The sequence below is a fragment of the Podarcis liolepis genome, assembly GCF_965112155.1.
Source record: "Podarcis liolepis genome assembly, chromosome: 4".
NCBI lineage: Eukaryota > Metazoa > Chordata > Lepidosauria > Squamata > Lacertidae > Podarcis > Podarcis liolepis.
The window spans coordinates 39,740,880-39,761,859 of NC_139558.1; the positions used below are offsets into that span (position 1 = coordinate 39,740,880).

Below are 20,980 nucleotides of genomic sequence, written 5' to 3' on the forward strand. Positions count from 1 at the left end.
TTGCTACTGCATCTATCCCAAAAGTCACTTAAAATGTGAATGTTAATGGGGAAAAGGGGTTATATTCGGTTCTTAAGTGCTGGAATATTTTAATTACTCTCTTGCTACACATGATGCTTGTCTTTTAGAAAACCTTCTCATTTCAGAAGAACACATGTGTTTTCTTTCTCAACTGAAAACATGTTTCTACTGTTATCTGAGGCCTGGAATCAGTTCTGTCATATAGCTAAAAATCTACTTAACCTGATTTTCAATCAGAAATTCAGTGTTGTTTCACATTTGTTTTGAAATTCCCTGCTGTGCAATTGGACAAAACATTTGCTTCTCTCTCTCTCTTTTAAAAAACCTAACAGATAATGTTCTGCATGATGAAAGCTTGTTTAAATAGATTATCATTTTTGAACACATGAAAATTAACTATTATACTTCACACACATTTAAAGAGGGATATTTAGGAATAACTATGTCCCCAGAGAACAAGGCAGGCAGGAAGCTGGAAACAAAATAAACAAAGGAGAAAACCAAAATGGGGACAGCCATCTGTGGAAACTAGCATGCAGTCACTGACTAGGTCTGTATCCACACACGGTTTAATAGACAATGCACATGCCATAATTAGGAATCTAAAAATTTGGTCAGTGGGTACATGCATTCTGTCTAGTATTTACATAAATGGTCCATATTTCAGTATATAACTGAAGCTCATATAAAATTTAAAAATCTGTTGATGACAAGAGTTGTGATGTTTCTATGCTGGGAATCAACAGCTGTGATGGTATTTATTATACTGTCGCAATTTTGGTTTTCGTAATTTTTAGTGATGGCTTCCTGTGTTTAGTCCTCGTTGTTTGCCACTTTAGCCTCGTGAATGGATGACAAAGAGCATTAAAATGATTTGTACAAACAATGATACATTTGCTTTGCACATTTTACTTTCTTGTTCATGTTCCTTCATTTGATTTTCCCATGGCTAATAATCTGATTGTACCCAAATTCTAAATTTTCTATGTACAGTCATATGAACTTCCTCCCTCCCTCCCTCCTTCCTGCTGGAGCAGCATGATGATAAGCAGATGGGCGAAGAGAAGAGTGTTTAAGGCTTGCACTGGCTGGGTCAAAGATAGGTTGGAGGATTACCAGGGGCATTGCTGGCAGGGTTGGAGGTGACCCTACCAAACACATTTGTTTTTTCCAAGTTCTGGAGGAAACTATTTCCTTCCCCTCTCCTGCAAGGATCCTCTGAAACATGGAGGGCTTCCAATTAGGGTACTGCAGGTATCCTGACTGAGACAGCATGGGCTCAGCTAGGACTTTGCACATGGAAAGTATATGCTGTGCAACAAGTATAGCAAGTAGATTTATTCCAATGGTCTTAGTTTTAAAGTATCTCTATATGGGAAGGGTTGTGGGAGCTCAGAGGCAGAGAAACTGCTTTGCACACAGAAGGTCCCAGATTCAAATGCCAGCATCTACAGGTAAGGCAGGGAGAGGCACCCCCTGCCTGAAACTCTGGAGAGCCACGACCAATCAGTATAGAAAATACTGAGATAGATGGACCAATGGTCTGGCTCAGTATAAGGCCACTTCCTAAGTTCTTTCTCAGTTCACAAAACTGTCCCACGTTTCCATGCATTGAATTTTCAGGTGTATATTGCTTTAGAGAAGGGTACAAAGGAATTTGCAAGTAGATTTGTTCATTCCCTGACCAGTCCACACTCCTTCATTTCAGTCACAACCCAGAAAACAGCAGTAACCCACTGGAGCTTCTAGAAGTAAATACTAAAGTATTTACAGGCAAGTGCATTAGGTTGGATCCCAACATCAAACTCAATAGTCAACTGCCAGTGTGAAATTACCCAAAGTTGGACCACATTCAAACCACATTCATGTGTAAGACTTTGAGATCCATTTTTATACAGACCAAGAATCAATCCAAACTACTTCAAAAGTATCAGGCAGTCATTTATAATTTGAGGAGGTTCACTATATAGCAAGGTTACCTGAACAGGTGCCTCTATTAAAAATCATACAAACATGGCTGGTCCTTTTGATGATCAAGACATGTGGCAAACATGGATCACTCACTGAACACATTGATTAAAAAAAAAAAAGGCAGGTCGGCTTTGAAATTAGTCCAATAAATGGGATGTGGGCATCAGTACATTTCTTGACACTGTTTAATAGCAAACGGTAAAGATGGCTATACCATAACACTTTTAGTATCACTGAAATATGACATAAACAAAAGGATAAATCTATGCCTCCCAACATTATGAGGTTGCCTGATACAGTGGTACCTCAGGTTACATATGCTTCAGGTTACATACGCTTCAGGTTACAGACTCCGCTAACCCAGAAATATTACCTCGGGTTAAGAACTTTGCTTCAGGATGAGAACAGAAATCGTGCTCCGGCGGCGCGGCAGCAGCAGCAGGAGGCCCCATTAGCTAAAGTGGTGCTTCAGGTTAAGAACAGACCTCTGGAACGAATTAAGTACTTAACCCAAGGTACCACTGTATATCATATCCAATTAAATGCTAACTGAGCTGTAAACTTGTACAAAAGCTACCAATGGATCAAGGTAGCCACAGTCACTATAACGAGGCATTTCCAGTTTGGGGAAAAGTGATGCATTTTATCTGAAGCAGCCCTTGTTATTGCTCACCAGCTTCTGCTGATGACAAACTTGTTCCTTTTGCTAAGTGGGCCAAATATAGTATTGAATTTAATGCTTAATTGACATTTCCTATTCATTATTGATAACAAATAGAGAAAACATTCAGTCATGATTCAGTCACAGCAGGTCATAAACTTTCTGAAGAACATTTGCAATAAGGGGCAGGAAGAGACATGCTTTTTTGCAATATTGGCCAAAGTGTACAGCTGCCCAACCCTTGGGGAGACCTTGAAACAAAGGCACTGTAGGCAGTTTGTGTCAATTGTACATGCTAAAGAGAACAGCATATGAAGGATTAGAACATTTAGTTCAGTGTCTTTGTCTGCTTCGTCTCTACAGAACTTTCAGCACAAAGTACTTAAGTATATCACAGCCACTCATTTCCCTCAATATGATATGGGTTATCAATATAATATGAACTATCTCATAAGCATCATTCTAGATTCAGGTAGGTAGCCATGTTGGTCTGACGCAATCAAAATAAAAAAAAATTTTTAATTGTCTAGTAGCACCTTAGAGACCAACTAAGTTAGTTCTGGGTATAAGCTTTCATGTGCATGCACACTTCTTCAGATATGTTTTAGATACGTTTCAGAAAGCTTATACCCAAAACAAACGTAGTTGGTCTCTAAGGTGCTACTGGCCATTTTTTAAATTTTTATTTATTTATTTCCATAAGCATCATGTTATTAAATATTCCTAAACTATCTTAGTGCTACCTGAAAGTATGTGGCAGATAAGTGACAAGATTTAGAGTTTCAGGCTTGGCTATTTTGAATCTTTTCTGGAATTTGCAGTCTAAAGCAAGTGCATCACATTGCTTTCTGAAAAGTTTGGGCCATGACCCAGAGTGATGAGAACGTGTGTCTCAGTCCTCAAGAACCCACTTTCAATCTGAAAAGAAAGGCCTCTTACTTTTCATTTGCTTTTGCTACCCTAGACAACAACATAGTAGGCAGAGTATGGGAAGCCAAAGGCAAGGGAAATGGGCTTAGGAGCTCTAAGGTCAACCTACCCACAGAAGGAAGAGACAAAAATTAAATGAAGGTGGGTGTTATGTACTAAGCTTGGATCCTAGAACAATAGGCAAGTAGGATCCTAGAATGCAATAGCTGATTGGCTTGCAGGAAAAGACCAATCAGGCTCCAGGAGGGAAGCAGAATCAGCCAATCAGATGGGACTCATTGTGTAAATACTGTATATAAAAGCCTGAGGTTTGGGGGTGCAATTCAATCACTGTTTTATAAGCTGCATTAAAGAGTATGAAATCACTACAGAACTCTGAAAATATTTCAGTGGAAGTAGCAGAGAATACGCTACAGTGATATAGGAAACTCACAGCTGCTACCAATGTCTCCTTTGCATCTTACTGGAAAAGAGCTGGGGATAGCATCACCCTTAGTCAGGAAAACAGGATCTCTGTCCAGTAACAGAGAACTCAGGTTGGGTTCTGAATTAGTGCCCACATCTACCTTAATATCACTGGTGCAAACTACAGGGGCCCCGGGCATGCACAATTTTACTGTGGGACTCCAATGTGACTTCCGGTTTCTACCAAACGTTGCATCAGAGGCCCAACAAAGCCTCAAACGCACTTTCCAGAAGTCGTGTTGGAGGTCTTGTGAGGACTCCAACTTGACCTCCAAGGGGCCGCAAGGCCTCGGAAGCAATGTCTGAGGCACTGCCAGACCACCAGTGCGAATTCCAGTAGAAACCAGAAGTTGTGTCAGAGGTCTCATGAGGCTTCGGACGTGACCTTTGAGGCCTTGCAAGGCTTCGAAAGTGCTGCTGCGGTGCACTGATGTAACATGACGTCATGACGGCACATTACATCCCTGGTGCCATTGGGCACCCATAATCTGGGGCCCAAGTTGGTGCGCCTGCTTAATATTGTAAACTGCCCTGTGATTTTCAGATGAAGGGTGGTGTAGAAATTTAATTGATTCATTAACAACAACAATGATGATGTCACGTGCCTATCGATTCATGGTACAGAATTGGCCCCCAGATAGATTTTGTGTTCTTCTGTATACCTTAATTTTCCAAAATATATAAAAGCTAAGTGTGTAAAGATTTATAAGGGCAGGGAAATATTCACAGGAAAACAATAGTACTGCTTCTGAGAATCAAGGGTTCTTCTTCTTCTTCTTCTTTTTTACATCTTAAAAAAAGAAGAAGAGACAGCTGTTATTCATTTTCAACAGTTTCATTGCTCCAATAATCCATGTGGTTAGTCCAACCTACTGCTTTATGAAATGCGTAAATATTTTTCATTTTCTTTCTTGAAAAACAAGGAAGGTACCCAGGCCATCTGGTGGGAAGCAAAGAGAACTGCATCCTGTCTGGAAATTTCACACTTTGATTCCATTATGCAGCAGGTAATGAACAACATGAAATCAATTGTATTGTAATAGCAATAGGCAGACAAAGTTGATTGCAAAGAAGAAAGACATTTTCTAGATGGGAAGATTTCAGATTGTAAGGTGAACCTCTCAAAACTTCAGGTTCATGTACTTCATGGGGGGAATGTAGAAAGTTGTAAATTGACTGCTATTCCAGGCTAGCCTTAAATAACCAATAAAGTGATGGGGAAATGCATTAAAAAGCAAATGCATAATTAAGTGAATGAATGATTAAGGCAGAGGTTATCTTGGATAACGGTTGTAGCTCAGTGGTAAAGCTTTGCATATAGAAGGTTCCAGCTTCAGTTCCTGGGACCACAAGCGTAACATGAGTCCACAGTGTGATGCAACAGCAAAAAAATTTGATGCCATTCTAGGCTGCATCAACCGAAGTTTAGGGTCCCGATCAAGGGAAGTAATAGTCCTGCTCTATTCTGCCTTGATCAGACTACACCTGGAGTCCTGTGTTCAGTTGTAGACACCACAAGTAAAGAAGGATATTGTCAAGCTGGAACATGTTCAGAGGAGGGCAATCAAGATGTTCAAGCAAGCCTTATGAGGAACGGTTGAAGGAGCTGGGTATGTTTAGCCTGGAAAAGAGGAGATATATTTCTTCAAATATTTAATGGGCTGTCACATGGAAGATAGAGCAAACTCGTTTTCCCCTGCTCTGGAGGGTAGGACCCGAACCAATGGATTCAAGTTACAGGAAAGGAGACTCTGACTAAACATCAAGAAGAACTTTCTGACGGCAAGAGCTGTTTGACAGTGGAACAGACCACGAGAGATGGTGGACTGTCCTTCCTTGGAGGCTTTTAAGTAGAGGTTGGATGGCCATCTCTCATGTATGATCTAGCTGAGATTGGGTTAGATGGCCCTTGTGGATCCCTTCCAACTCCACAGTTCTATGATTCTGTATAAACACCATGCAAACAAATCAGAATGAATGCTCAATAAGCAGGCCACCTGCAGGAGCCTGGTGTAAAACCACGGTTGTATATTAATTACTCTTTCCTTCCCCAACTGCTGTTTTAAGGACTTTTAATAAACTCATCCTTCCCTGAGGAGTAGGGAGAAAAAGAAAAAGCAGTTTCTTCAATGACAATAGATGTTTTTAAAAATCATTCTATTTCATTGTATAGTACTGATGCTTATTGTTTTAATAGCTTTATGCAGGGCTTTTTTTCCAGCAGGAACTCAGTTCTGGCACCTCTCAGGTCGGTGCCATTGCCATAATAAGAGAACAAAGAAGGTATTCGTGGTGAGTTCTGGCACCTCTTTTTCCAGAAAAATAGCACTGGTTTTATGTAAACTGCTTTGTGAGGTCCATTTGAAAAACAATATATAAATACCATAAATAAATGGTTAACAACATAAATCTGGTGATACAATGTGTTTCATAGGGCTATATTTCTTCTGTTGCGCAGGTCCCTTCCCTGTTCGTGATCTGCTGTTGCACATAAGAATTGGTAGTTTGGTTTCTTTTACCTCACTATTAGTTTGTTGTTTTTGCATAATAACGCACCTTGTCTTATTTTATAAAGACCTGAACTTGGTACCAATTTAGACATGATATTAAATACGTACCATATGAGGCTTTGAAAGCAAGTAAGCTTTCTCTTATAAATATGCATTGTCTCATTTGACTTAAAATGGGAACAAGTACATTTGGCAAATTAGTTCAAAAGATTGTATACAGAAAATGCAGAGAAAAGAAGACATAGTAACAGATCACACTAAAATAAATAATCATGTCTTTGGAATTTTCCGAAAACATACAAACAGCATTTCGTTTGCTAAAATTTACTCCGCCCCTTGAGTACTCATTCTTTGTCACAAGTTCAGGATTGTTTCCAAACAAATGACCTCATCCCATTTCCCAGAAAAAAATACTGTGCTAATTCCCACCCTTGAGTTTTTTCTGAATGCTTCTACTAGAACATTGTGGTTGCACAGCTGGATTTTGACAAAAAGAACAGTTAATTTTTTTTAAAGTTTCAATGAAATTGAGAAAGCCAAGAGGCAAAAGCAGTTATCGAAATTTAACATGCAGCAATATAGGAAGAATAAATAGGTATTAAGACTAGCAAAGGATAGGAGTTGGCTCTCCTACATGGAAAGCAGGAGCAAAAATGGATTGGAGATTTAATTCAGTTTCACAGAGTCAGTATTTGGTGGGTCACTGTGGAAAGGCTTCAGGAGTTAGGCTAGTCAGTCAGTCAGTCATATCTAGTAGTTGTACACTAGATTCAAGTAGCTCCTACTTGCCAGCAGAAAGCTTGCCCTCAAAGATAACAACAACAATTTTATTTGTATCCCACAAGTTGTGTGTGAATAGGAGTCCTCAATGGCTATACAATTCTTATAACCACAAGTGTGTGTGTGTTTTTAAAGATGGAAGTAAGAGAAACTGGTATCTGAAGCTCGAGGCTATATTTAACATATTATTCACCTTTCTGCCAAGGTAGTCAAGGTGACAGATATAAAATAATTAACCAACTAACAGTAAAAGCCCAATAGTGAAACAGAAGAGCTGCAGCAAAATAATTAAACATGACTAAGATCTTGAATCATAAAACAGTAGAAGCCTAAAACACCAGCAATTAATCACTTAAAAGTCTTGATTGAAAATAAAGGTTTTGATATAGTGCCTGTTAAACCCCTGAGGAATTAAGATGAAAAATGATTAGCCAGAAGGGTCAGAGACAAGTATGTATTTCAGGTCACGCTAAAAGGCCTTTGTCCAAAGCAGAAAACAGAATAAAGGGCAAGTATATAGCCAGTCCCCTTCATGGATGGAAGTGAGAGCTGGACCATAAAGAAGGCTGATCGTCGAAGAATTGATGCTTTTGAATTATGGTGCTGGAGGAGACTCTTGAGAGAAGATCAAACCTATCCATTCTTAAGGAAATCAGCCCTGAGTGCTCACTGGAAGGACAGATCCTGAAGCTGAGACTCCAATACTTTGGCCACCTCATGAGAAGAGAAGACTCCCTGGAAAAGACCCAGATGTTGGGAAAGATGGAGGGCACAAGGAGAAGGGGACAACAGAGGACGAGATGGCTGGACAGTGTTCTCGAAGCTACCAGCATGAGTCTGACCAAACTGTGGGAGGCAGTGGAAGACAGGAGTGCCTGGCGTGCTCTGGTCCATGGGGTCACAAAGAGTCAGACACGACTAAACGACTAAACAACAACAACAACAACAACAACAACAACAACAACAACAACACATAGCCAGTCAGGTTTCAAACCACAGAAACAGATTTCTAAAAGAGATATTCCATCTAAAAATGATTCAGATTAAGCACAAGTCCTGAATAAAGAGTTATAACCAGCAAGTTTTTTATTGGTTTCTCATATCACTTAGTACTGCTGGGCTGAGCTGCAATAAACCAGCAAATATTAGGCAAATATTAGGTCAACACAGCAAATATTAGGCTATCTTGGAGGTGCAATCAAATAGCGTTTTAAAACTGGACTTTTTGCGATTTTGAAAGTGAGGTGGAAATGTGTTGTAAAGTGCAACAATGAACAAATAATTAACTGGAAGACATGTAAGCACACACAAGCAAATTAGGATGAATGTATAAATGCTATAAATTACATGGAGTATGTGAAATTAACTCTTTATTAGCAGAAACCAGGCCAGCTCAGGGGAGCCAAGCCTAATGAGCACAGCAACTCTTCTCAGTAGGTCTTGCCCCATGAGACAGTTGCGGCAGCTGAAGACCCCTTCCTTTCCACATCTGCCTAAATCTCCTCCTCTCCAGGGCTTTTTCCAAGCAAACAGAGACTGCATCTGCATGCAGCCAATAGTTCTGCCCTTTTCATGTCTCTCCTGCTTCTGGGAGACAGGGGAGAGGGGGAGAGCAGCAGGAGGGGGAGACCCCTTGGCTTCTTCAGCAGCCTGATTCATCTCTGCCTCTGGGGCCCCCTCATCTCCTGCTTCTGCACTTGTCTGCCACAGACTCTTCCTGCTCACTAAGCCCTGTTACATCTTCATTTTCTGACCTCTTTCTCTCAGTCTTCTCCCTCTGACCACTTCCTGGGCTCTGAGGTTCCCCAGCTGGTGCCTCTGTATCCAGCCTGTCCATGACACTGAAGAACCGCTGAATAAACAGGTGGCCTTTTTTTACCAAGCCGTGCATTGAGTAAAGCATACAATTTCAATACATGCTTACAAATGGGAGAATTTGGATCCATTTTGGCAGCTCTAAGGGCAGAACTCTAAGGGCAGAACTAGAGTTAGGGCAGCTAGCCCACTTCACACTGAAAACCAGAATGTATGATGTATGTATTCATTCTTGTTTAAATGCTATATCTATTATATCTATAATATCTCCCCACCCCCGCCTTTTCTCCAAGGAGCTCAAGGCAAGGTATATACAGTGGTACCTCAGGTTACATACGCTTCAGGTTACAGACTCTACTAACCCAGAAATAGTGCTTCAGGTTAAGAACTTTGCTTCAGGATGAGAACAGAAATTGTGCTCCGGCGGCGCAGCAGCAGCAGGAGGCCTCATTAGCTAAAGTAGTGCTTCAGGTTAAGAACAGTTTCAGGTTAAGTACGGACCTCCCGGAACGAATTACCGTATTTTTCACTCTATAAGACGCACCAGACCACAAGACGCACCTAGTTTTTGGAGGAGAAAAACAAGAAGAAAATTCTGAATCTCAGAAGCCAGAACAGCAAGAGGGATCACTGTGCAGTGAAAGCAGCAATCCCCCTTGCTGTTCTGGCTTCTGGGATAGCTGTGCAGCCTGCATTCACTCCATAAGACACACACACACACACATTTCCCCTTACTTTTTAGGAGGGAAAAAGTGAGTCTTAGAGAGCAAAAAATACGGTAACTACTTAACCCAAGGTACCACTGTACAGACCCTCCACGTGTCCCTATTTTCCAGGAACAGTCCCAGATTCACAGAAGCCGTCCCGGTTTCTGATTTGATCCCGGAATGTTCCACATTTGCTTCGGACGTCCCAATTTTCATAGGAGAAATATTGGGAGAGCTATGCGTCCCCTGTGCCATAAGTTAGAAGACATCTAAATATAGAATGTTAAAAATGTTTAGTATTTTGTTTTTATGTATGTTGGAAGCTGCCCGGAGTGGCTGGGGTATAACTAATAAAATGGACTATCAGCATTATGGAATAGGACGTCCCTATTTCCATCGGAGAAATGTTGGGAGGGTAGGTATGAATGTTATGGTTTCTGCACAACAGTTATAACGCATGAGGTTAAGCGACCGGTGGTCCAGCGGGCTCCATGGCTGAGCGGAGATTTGTTCCTCGCTCTTCGCGCGAATAGCAGCGGCAGCGGTAGCATCACTCCCGTCCTCATAGCACATCCCACCCACATGACTAGCGAAACGAAGCATTGCAACCGCGTGCACTTGCTCGGGAGGACGCCCAGCTGCTTTGCTGCTGCTGCTGTTCTCGCGCGTTCTTTCTTCGCTCGCGGACTGTTTTTCAGCGCGGAGGAGGAGGAGGAGAAGAAGAAGACGAGGAGGAGGCGGGCTCAGCCGAGCCGCCTGCCTGCCTGCCTTTCCCTCCGCCCTTCTGCCGCGAGGCGTGGCTGAGTCTTCCCTTTCGCCATGATGAACAAATGACCTCGCGGGGAATGAAATTTAAATTCCGCAAAGGCGAGAGAGTTCTCTGCTTCGAGCCGGACCCGACCAAGGCGAAGGTGCTCTATGATGCCAAGGTGAGGATTCCTCCGCCGGGAGGGAGGGCGGGCACGCGCGCCTGGCCGTCTCACCCCCCCTCCCTTCCCGTGCGCGCGCGCGCGCGCGGTGCCCCCCTCCTCCGAGCAACCCGCCCGCTAACGGAAGCGGCGGCCTCTTTCTTCGGTGGCGCTTCCGGGTGTTGCAGCTGTTTCCTTTCCCCTCTGGGTGGCGGGGGAACCCAGCTCTGTTTGGCTGCCCCCCACCCCACCCCGCAACTTACCCTCGCCCCACAGCCATTTGAGGGAAGAGAGGGGCTTAGGTGCAAAGCAGCTTCCTTGGGAACCTCCATCTCGCTTGGACCCGTCACATATTATTGGGGCATATATTATTTTATTTTGATCCATTGCAGATACTACCGTTGAAGGAGAAGGGCGACAACGCAAAATTGGCGCCAGTCCTCCTGCTCCCCCCCCCCCCCCGCGCTAGTCTCTTCGTCTTATTTTGACTCTTTTCTAATATAGGTTACCTGGTTACCAGAGGCTGTCCTTTTAAGGGACAACTTGACACACGTGTCTGTGGGGTAACCGCGTGAAAAAATTAGCTGCCCGTGTTCTCTTGAGGGAAGAGGTGGGTCTTACCAGCGCCTGGAGATTTCTCGGCTCAGGTGCAGGGAATGTGGGAAAATTGTCCCCACTTCTTAAAAGACAACACAGACCACCGTGTTTACTACCGGCTGGCTCTATTCTGTAGCTGTAGAACAACCCTAACCATATCGGCTTAGAAGTAAGCCATACCGAGTTCAGCGGGGCTTATTCCCAGGTAAACGGGGATTGCATTTTATTGCCTGGCCTCTGTTTACCGAATATTATCCGCTCAAGCTGTTGCAAAGGTTATATAGAAGGCTGCAGTTGTGCTTTTTCTCATGGCAAGGCCAATTCCATTGTTCTCCATAGGAGAGAAAAGCCTTCCCAATGACTTCTTAGCTGTGGGCTTCCTATAAGAAAGCGGGTTTATTTTGCCAACACTAGAAACGAATATCTCAGTTCCATGCTAATTTACTTGGAAGTGATATTTATCCAAGTGTTAACATATTCTTAAAAGCCACATGTGGAAATCACTTCCATGTAGTAATTGGCATGTAACTCAAGTTCAGCTTATTCACTGACTGCAGAGGCACTGGACGGCATGACCGTTTGCAGCTAACCAGAGTGTGGTACTTGGGTGTTCAGGCCTCATGCATTTTGTAATAAAAAAATTCCTTCCAGTAGCACCTTAAAGACCAACTAAGTTAGTTCTTGGTATGAGCTTCAGATACCTGAAGAAGTGTGCATGCACACGAAAGCTCATACCAAGAACTAACTTAGTTGGTCTTTAAGGTGCTACTGGAAGGAATTTTTTTATTTTGACTATGGCAGACCAACACGGCTATCTATCTGCATTTTGTAATGTTTGAACTGGACCCAAGTTTGGACAATGAAGGCACTACCAACTTTTTAGCATGGATGGATTTGTTGTATACTTCCTACACCCTCCCCATGCATTGAAAATCAAACCTTTAATAAAAGGGCATAGCATAAATAATCTTGCTTATAGTGAATGAGAACTGCTTTTTTTAAAGCATACTTTGTTTTATAGTAATATTTATAAGCTATAAATGAGGCTTGCATAAAACATTTAAGGTAATCTATATATTGAAACAAACTGGTAGGATCATTCTTTGCCATCTACCTATCAGTTTGAGAGGTTTCTTTGGGGCGTAGGACTGAAAATAATATATTTGGCTGTAATCTCAAGCATATTTGAAACCATTTCAAATGCTTGAAAAATATATTTCAAAATAGCTCAGGACTGCAGCTTAACACTGAATACAGTGACGGCAATTCCCTGGTATGTACACCAGATCCTTCCAATTCCTGTTATTCCAAACCAGATTATGCAGCCAAATTCTGTGTATACTGTATTTAGTTGGAAGTAAGCCTTGGTGAAAGATAGGTAGACTCATGTGCTTAGGATTGTAGCCATAAACTCTATAGGGAACTGCAAAGGAAATAACTGGAAAAACAGTTATATTGCTTTTATACTCTGCAGCTTAATCTTATGCAGAGTTCGTCACAACAAAGTCCTTGTAATCAAAGGGCTTTAGTATACTTAACCCTGCATATTGTTGTGGTATTCTTTCCTCTGTTTTGTGGCTTTTGTGTGTATATTGATGATGACTGTTAGAGACAGGTGGCAACATACGTTCATTTGCTTTTTAAAATGGATCTTCAGTAGCAGGCACACTGTTCAGCAAAACGCCTGCCAAGCCAGCTGCACCTGTCACCGCCTTTGTTTCCCAGAGTGCGTCTAGTCCAGGCACCCTGGAAAACAAGGATGGTAGCAGGTGAATATAGCTAGAGTCAGCTCAGGAGTTTCACAGCAGCTACAACAGGAAAGAGAAACTATGGCCTCACATGACGCCACCTGGTAAGGGGATGGGGGGGGGGAAAAGCAGAGTGAAACTAGCATTTACCTTGCTATTATTTCTTGACACAAACACCCCCACCCCCCTTACCAAGCTGGTGTCAGGAAAAGCAGGGTTGTTCTCTCTTTTAATTTTTTTAAAAAGGTGTGAGCAGACTCCATCAGCATTGTGTGCTATCTGGTGAGTCGGGGGTGACAGCAGGCTGGGCAATTTCCCTCATCCCAGCTTGCCAGATGGTGTATCAGAAAGGGAGAAGGTTATTTCTTTTTTGTAAAAAAATGAAAAGAAAAAGAAGTTCTGATTAAAGGAAAGGAGGGCCAATTCTTGATGACACCTGATGGGGGTGGGGTGGGGTGGAGCACCAGGATGAGGGTAGTGTGGAGTGTGTGGGGGTTTGGCAGCTCCCATAGGAAGTGATGATGGAGGAGAGTTTCAGCACACTGTGGTGCAGAAGCAAACAGCCAGAGTATGCACAATCAGGTTCTTCCTCTTTTCTGCATTGGTTTCCTCACTCAGTCTTCTCTCCTCTGTTTATGACAAGTGCCTGATTGACTTTGATCTGCAAACGTTTTGCCCATCTCAGCCCTATTTTCAAAACACCCCTGGCACAAGTTCCATAGATCTGGTAATAGTGTTAGAAACTGAGTGATGAAAGCTAGGAGCTAAATGGCACCTTAAACCTAGGTTATGGGTGCAACAACGGAATGTCTAGGCATGCTTTTTTAAAATAACAATAATACAAAGCTGAAAATGAATGAACTGCAGTTAAAATATTACGTTCATTTTTCACATGGTCTAGTCCTTCCCCTGCCCACCCTCCTAATATTCTTAAGAGGGTCTCTTCTCCAGTCATCAGAGAGTAGCTGGAAGTGGGGAGGCAGAAAAAGGCCCTCCTTTCCTTTCACTCAGCAGTTTTAATCTGAACTCTTAGGTGCAGTGCTGCGCCCAGAGCTCAGAAACTGCTTGCACTAATGAAATTCCCTGTCGCAAAATGCACCTAGAACAATGGGAGTTTCAAACAATGTCTGGCAATACTGGATATTAATAAGGCTACCATCTTCTATTCCCATATTCCTGGGAGCAAGACCCATTAAACTCAATGGCATGTTTTGAATTGTACTGTTAAGACTGAAAAAGTACAAAGGTGTGAAACAATGTCAAGGTGTTTGCTTTGTTTTTACTCAGTTCAGTGGGAAGTGGAGGAAGAAGCAGAGTGGCCAGGGTGGTGCAGGTGAGAGAGACAGGATACAGTGGCATAGGGCTCCCAGATGATGTCTAGCCCAGGGTTTCCTCATACTGTACGTAGCAGCACCATTGGCTACACACACCGGTTACATTCCGCCTACTCCCTCGGCGAAAACTGCAGTTCCCAAGTGCATTGTCTGTGGTTTCTTCTTCAGGATTTGAACACAACACCAGTTCCTTTCTTAATATGGGCTAGAAAACCAGTCTCTGAAGTGTTGTGACAAATAGAAATTGGTGATCCATCCTCAAAACAAATAATGCATTTGAAAAGAGCCGCTCAACAATCCCCTCACATTCTCAGTCACTAAATGTATTGTCTCTGGGTGGTATTCTTGGCTTGGTTCCCCAGCTCCTTTCTGAAACAGCAGTACTATTGCTTTCACATATGATATTGTCTGTAAGCCTTCAAAATAAACAAGCTTACTTGGAAACGAAACTAATTCTCTTGGTCTGAAGTACAAACCTGTAAAATCTCTTCCCATGTTTATATAATAATGCACAAACTTTTATAATTTCAGATTGTTGACATTGTTATTGGAAAGGATGAGAAAGGAAGAAAGATTCCAGAATATCTGATCCATTTTAATGGTTGGAACCGAAGGTGAGGATGTATTTAGTACATTGTGCATAGTGCTGCAAGTTCTTCTAATAATTCACGAATAAATAAAATGTCAAATAATCACACCTTTGCAGGGATTGGTACCTGTAATGCCCACCTGAAAGTCAGGCAGCAGTTTTAATCATGCTTATCTTGAAGTAAATGTCACTAAAATTGGACTTGCTCCTGAATAACAATGTCCATGGCCAGATTGTGAGGGCCTGCCATCAGTGTAAGCGGAGGCGTGCCAACTTAACTGCTTTGTGCAATATTTTGTGCATCCACTCATACAAAAAATGTATGCATGATCTCACTAACTTGGCTATCAAACTAAAAACCAACATTAACTAAATCCCAGTTAGCCTTTTAATTATGAACTGACCTGAAATCATGTGTATTGTTTCAAATACTACTCCCTACTGTAATCTTACATTTTCATGCTTTTTTTTTTTTTAATACTCAGTTGGGACAGATGGGCAGCTGAAGATCATGTTCTTCGTGACTCTGATGAAAACCGCAGATTACAACGTAGATTGGCAAGGAAAGCTGTGGCTCGCATGTAAGGATCAAACAAAGTTTGCACCAATAGTAATATCTGTTAAATGCATACTCCTTTTACATACAATTGTGACTTTATACCTGCTGAGGTGGATGTAGCTATTCTGTACTTCCAAGTGATTTTTTTTACTAAGCTTTTCACTGAACTCTTTTAGCACATTTGATGGAAGTCCATCTGTTCCCATTGGGAATTCTTAAAAGGAAAAAAGCTCCAAAAGCTAAAATTCTTAAAACGTCCTATCCCTAGTAGTCAGAACAGTTGTGATGGGTGACAGGCTTATTAGTGCTTTGCCCTATGCTTTTTTATTAATTCTGCCCCTCTTTTGTGATTTATTTAGCTATAGCTAATTTTTTTAAGCAATACCTTTTGTTTTCATGAGAGAAGCCGCATAGCTATATAGGTGAAGGACCCCACCCCCCAGCAATAGCGGGAGCTACTGCTTTTATAGCTTGCTATTCTCCTTGGTAGTGAGAAAAGGCACCAGCAAACCAGTCTCAGTCTTCTCTCAACCCATTGCTGCAGTAGTCCTTAAAAAACTAGAATTGAAACTCCAGGATCAAATCATAGCTTCTGCTTTACATGGCAAGCACTAATCATAGTTAACCGGTTTGGGTGAATGAGTAAACTATGGTTTACTGCCAGCAAGGGAGGGGATTGCAGCACACCAGGAAAGGAGGAAGCATATGATAATAATAATAACTTGCCAAAGCTTTTTTGTGTAGCAACAACCTATAGTTAGCACTATATATGCATCAGTACCTATGTCTTTGAATCCGTTCATGTTCAGGGGAATGGCAAAACACAGGCATATCCTGAAGATTTATGTTTGTATGGTATTTTTGTACTCTTACTGCTTTAAGTAAAATAACAAAATGTTAGGTTGAATGGTAGGCTTTCTTAAATTTCTTTTAGGAGAAGAAAAGGAAAGAAAGGGCGTTGCAGACTGCCTGGTGTTGATTCTGTATTGAAGATCCTTCCTGCTGAAGAGAATGATAAAAGCAGTGAAAAATGTAAGTTTGATGTCTGTTTTCTCTGCTTATGATTGAACTGTCTATTTTAAGTATTTATATATCAACTTTATCAGCACAAAAAGATTGATCTCTAGTCCTAAGAAGCTTATAGCCTTAAGCTAATAAGGGAAAGGAGGGAGAAAACAGAAGGTGCAGCTTTACTATCAGTTAAACTTCACATGTAAGTCTTATGTACAGGAAAACTTACACTATTATCGGTTTGAATTGCTTTTTGTTGATGATAGTGTATGTCCTTCTAAAAAGTACATTCACCTGTAAGGAATTTGGCAATACTTCTGAGTTCAGGTTTGGAAATGAACATATTTGGGATTGGAATGGAACCGTAGCCTTAAAAGCACATCAAATATTTAAGCTTTTCAACACTGGTAGTGGTAAATAGGAAGGTTTACCATACATTCTGCTTGTTCTGACACTTCAGCAATTAGAACTCTTCAGAATCTCTGTTGCGTAATGTCCAACTTATTGTTCCTTGTGAAACCAATTTATTTTCTGTAAATTTCCAATTACTGAAGCATTGTACTAAGGAGTTTCCCAATTACAGTTATTTTTCACTGATATTAAGAAACCTTCCACATTTTGTGATGAATGAATGAAACTTTATTTGCATCAGCCATCGGCCATAGCAACAAAAAACACTGTGATATACACAGAACAAAATAAAAGTCGATTATATAAAACACAGTTTGTGATGTGTTTAAATGTGTTTAATTAGTTAAAAGAAAGATTGATAAAGTTTTTAAATAGGCAGATAAATCTAGCTTGAGGATTACCGGTACATCTCCTTTTGTCAAATGAAGTGAGTGGGTAAGCGTGCTAAATGTCAAAGGTAACTCATTTTTTCTTATACAGCTATAAGTAGTTCTTCTTCTGATGACAGTGATGAAGGCACAGATGAAGAAATAAAGAGTGAAGAAAGTGACGTGGATGAAAAAATAGAAATGGTATGCCAATACAGCTATCTTGACCAACAAATAAATATACGCCATAAAATACTTCATGGGCAACAATCAGAATTTTCTGGGTACCAAGTGTCTTACTCGCAAAAGATTAGCTTAATGTTTGCATACAATGTAAAAACATAGTACTATGTACCCTATGATTTTTGTCACTGGTATATCTCGGCAGACCAGTGATGGTAACCTTGGACACATGAACCTAGTTCTTCCCAAGCTATGCCCATTAAATATATACCACTTAATATTTCACAAATTGCTAATATCCAAGCAAGCTCCAATGGGACCTGGGAGCTCCACTCGGGAGCTGATTCCTGCCGCATTGAATTCAAGCCAGTCCAGAAAGGAAAAAATCAAATCTGATGTCAGGTGGCTGAGAAGTGGGTGGTTCCATCCATCTGTAAAAGTGACTCATGAGGGTTGGAGAACATCAGGATCTGGCCCATTGTTTGGATCCAGTTTCCCATTTTTGTAGTATACCATATAACTCCAGAATTGTTTTTCGCACTGATCATGGAGGCGTATTGTTTCAAAGTACAACCTAAATGTAATGTGACTTGCTCTCAAAATAATGAGTGATGTTACATTTTTTTAAAAATGTTATAAATGACATTAACATTTCTATGCAAAAAAAAATGTTACCGCGCAGTTGTTTTAAGTGGGTGATGCAGCTAAGTCATATGTGGAGTAATTAGTGGACATAAGTTGGTTATGATTAACTTTAGCTAGCTACTAGCATCAGTCCTGGTTCGTATGTTATAAATAATTCCAATGTTTCTCTCTATGTAATTTACCGGTACAATGTATGAAAAGACTTTTTAAAATCTTATATGTATTTGTACAGAAAGAAGAGCAAGAGACTCATACTAAACGGGACATGGAAGAAAGAGCAATAAACATTGAAATTCCTGAAATCTTGAAAAAAAAGCTTGAAGAAGATTGTTACTATATTAATAGGAGAAAACGGGTATGAATAACTTAATCAAATGAAGATGTTTGAAAGCACTTATATCAAATTCTTGTATTCAGAAGACTGAACCATTTTAGTTGTTTGTTTCATAAGCTCTATGGAAGCTAGTGAAAGAGTTCTGGATTGATGATGAATAGCTAATTTATAATGCAGAAGGAGTAATTTTAAAAATAACCCGAAATCTGCAAGAGTATTATTTCTGACCACTTCTTCCATGCTATCCCAGAGGGAGGTTATAGCCTAAGGAAAGTACGTTTTGTGCTGCTAAGCTCTGGAGCTCTGAGAGGCAATATGATAGCCATCTTCAAGTATCAGAAGGGCTGTCACATGGAAAATGGAACAAGCTTGTTTTCTGTTGCTTCAGACAGCAGGACCCAAACCAATGGATTCAAATTATGTGCTGGGGTATATGTAAAAAAAGTAAAGGGACCCCTGACCGTTAGGTCCAGTCGTGACCGACTCTGGGGTTGCGGCACTCATCACGCTTTATTGGCTGAGGGAGCCGGCATACAGCTTCCAGGTCATGTGGCCACATGACTAAGCCGCTTCTGGCGAACCAGAGCAGCGCACAGAAACGCCGTTTACCTTCCCACCAAAGCGGTACCTATTTATCTACTTGCACTTTGAGGTGCTTTCGAACTGCTAGGTTGGGAGGAGCAGGGACCGAGCAACGGGAGTTCACCCTATCGCGGGGATTCGAACCACTGACCTTCTGATCGGCAAGTCCTAGGCTCTGTGGTTTAACCCACAGCGCCCTGGCACATATAAGTAAAATGAGTATAGGTTTTATTGGTGTACAGTAGGTAGCTGGTGCTACTGGAATTTCTATGGCTGCTTTACTCTCCAAACAGAGAAAGCTGGATGCAAGTTTCTCTTGTACACTTTATTTTTCTGAGTTCAGGCTTGTCTACTTAAATGTGTATTTCAAAGGAATGGTGGTAAGCAGATCTCAGATGTCATGAACTTTTATTATGTTGTTGCATAAATAATTGCTTCAATTTGGCCATTGATTGATTCATCTAGCTGGTGAAACTGCCATGTCAGACAAATATAATAACCATCTTGGAATCGTACGTGAAGCATTTTGCCATCAATGCAGCTTTTTCAGCCAATGAAAGATCACGGCACCATCAGATGTCTTCACACACCAACTTGAATCTGCACTATATCCCACCAGAAAAGAAGTAAGTAAGCACTTTTTTGTTTTATCTATCTAAAGTATCGTGCTTGAAATGAAGGCATAAGTTTTCAAAGCGGTATGTGCTCACTTGCTGTAAATGAACTCTGTCATTCTGAGGATAAAGTGAAAGGTTAGCTGACACAAGCAAATCATAATGCTTGAAAATGCAATATGAAGATGGATCTCGTTGAGCTGTAAAGGCCATTGTAGGAGCTGTTAAAATTACCTTCCTAGTGGGGGTAAAGTAGATACAACTTAAGGAATTGGTTTGGGCATGTTTTGTCTTGGAAGTAAAAGGCAATTGGTTTTTAAATAGAGATACGTTTGGCAGTCCTTTTAGTATCAACCTCATTTTCTGTCCCTGAGCATAATCTACAAAATTTAAGGTTCCCTAAATGGCAGCTCTCAGGAAACACCAGGTACATATAGAGCTTTTTCTGTATGTCATTTATGTTTATATAAAGTCATCTTGTATAGTTAAGATAGTAAGCAGAGTGAAGATGTAGCAGAGGGTTTAAATCTTCACTGTGTTATTTAAAGGGTGTGTGGTGTTTTGCGTGTTTGTTGATTTGGTTGTTTACCAAGTCATAATATCTAAATGCAGTTTCCCTCACCAGATACATCTCTTGCAAGAAGAAAGATAATATCAAAACAGATGTTTCATGCTAGTAGTCCAAACTCTAAACTCAAACAATAAGTTTTAAGTTGTTTCCAAAACCTTCTAAGCTCACTGCTCGCCTCAAATGACCTCACCTCTCTGCCTGCCAGCAGTACATAACTCATCCTGTCCCTAAGATCTATGTGAGTTTTTTCCAGTCCTACTTTGACTTCCCCTGCCGTCACCCCTTTCCCTCAAGTCTGTTTATTCTCAGCATATGATCTACTATTCCCCTTCCTTCAGCAACCTTTCTGAGCCCTCTTTTCATAATTTCAGCTTCCTAGACCTTAGATTTCTGGCTTCCCCAAACAGCCTGCTATTTTCTTCCCACACTGCGTAAAGAATATTTTCACCTGACAAAGTGTTTGGTTTGGTTCAGTTACAGTGTTGTATCTTTGTCCTTGCTTGCTTCATATACTTTCACACCCTTTATACTTGTGATAATGTGACAGTTGTTTCTACAATGTATGTTGGCTACTCTGTGTTTAATGGGGAATTGACTTCCTGTGAATCTGACTTTCTATTGTCAGCATCATCCCTGTGCAGCTCAGTCAGTGGGCGAGGAGTAGAG

The 20,980-nt window shown here is 41.1% G+C and overlaps 1 protein-coding gene and 1 long non-coding RNA gene across 4 annotated transcripts in view; both read left to right on the forward strand.

Moving 5' to 3' along the window:
* LOC310706402 overlaps window positions 1-20,980 on the forward strand; it is a 386,819-nt gene that overhangs the window by 347,629 nt on the left and 18,210 nt on the right. The gene's annotated exons all lie outside the window — the stretch shown is intronic.
* MSL3 (MSL complex subunit 3) overlaps window positions 1-20,980 on the forward strand; it is a 113,263-nt gene that overhangs the window by 84,694 nt on the left and 7,589 nt on the right. Inside the window, exons 2-8 of one of the 3 annotated variants that reach the window (XM_083502024.1) lie at window positions 10,506-10,789; window positions 14,979-15,061; window positions 15,522-15,617; window positions 16,530-16,627; window positions 17,498-17,589; window positions 18,446-18,568; window positions 19,595-19,755. In XM_083502024.1, the coding sequence (XP_083358150.1) occupies window positions 10,691-10,789; window positions 14,979-15,061; window positions 15,522-15,617; window positions 16,530-16,627; window positions 17,498-17,589; window positions 18,446-18,568; window positions 19,595-19,755 (752 nt within the window). In that variant the 5' untranslated portion in view covers window positions 10,506-10,690. Of the gene's footprint in view, window positions 1-10,505; window positions 10,790-10,892; window positions 11,571-14,978; window positions 15,062-15,521; window positions 15,618-16,529; window positions 16,628-17,497; window positions 17,590-18,445; window positions 18,569-19,594; window positions 19,756-20,980 lie in introns of those variants that run through there. The other 2 variants (XM_083502022.1, XM_083502023.1) reach the window with 2 other exon arrangements.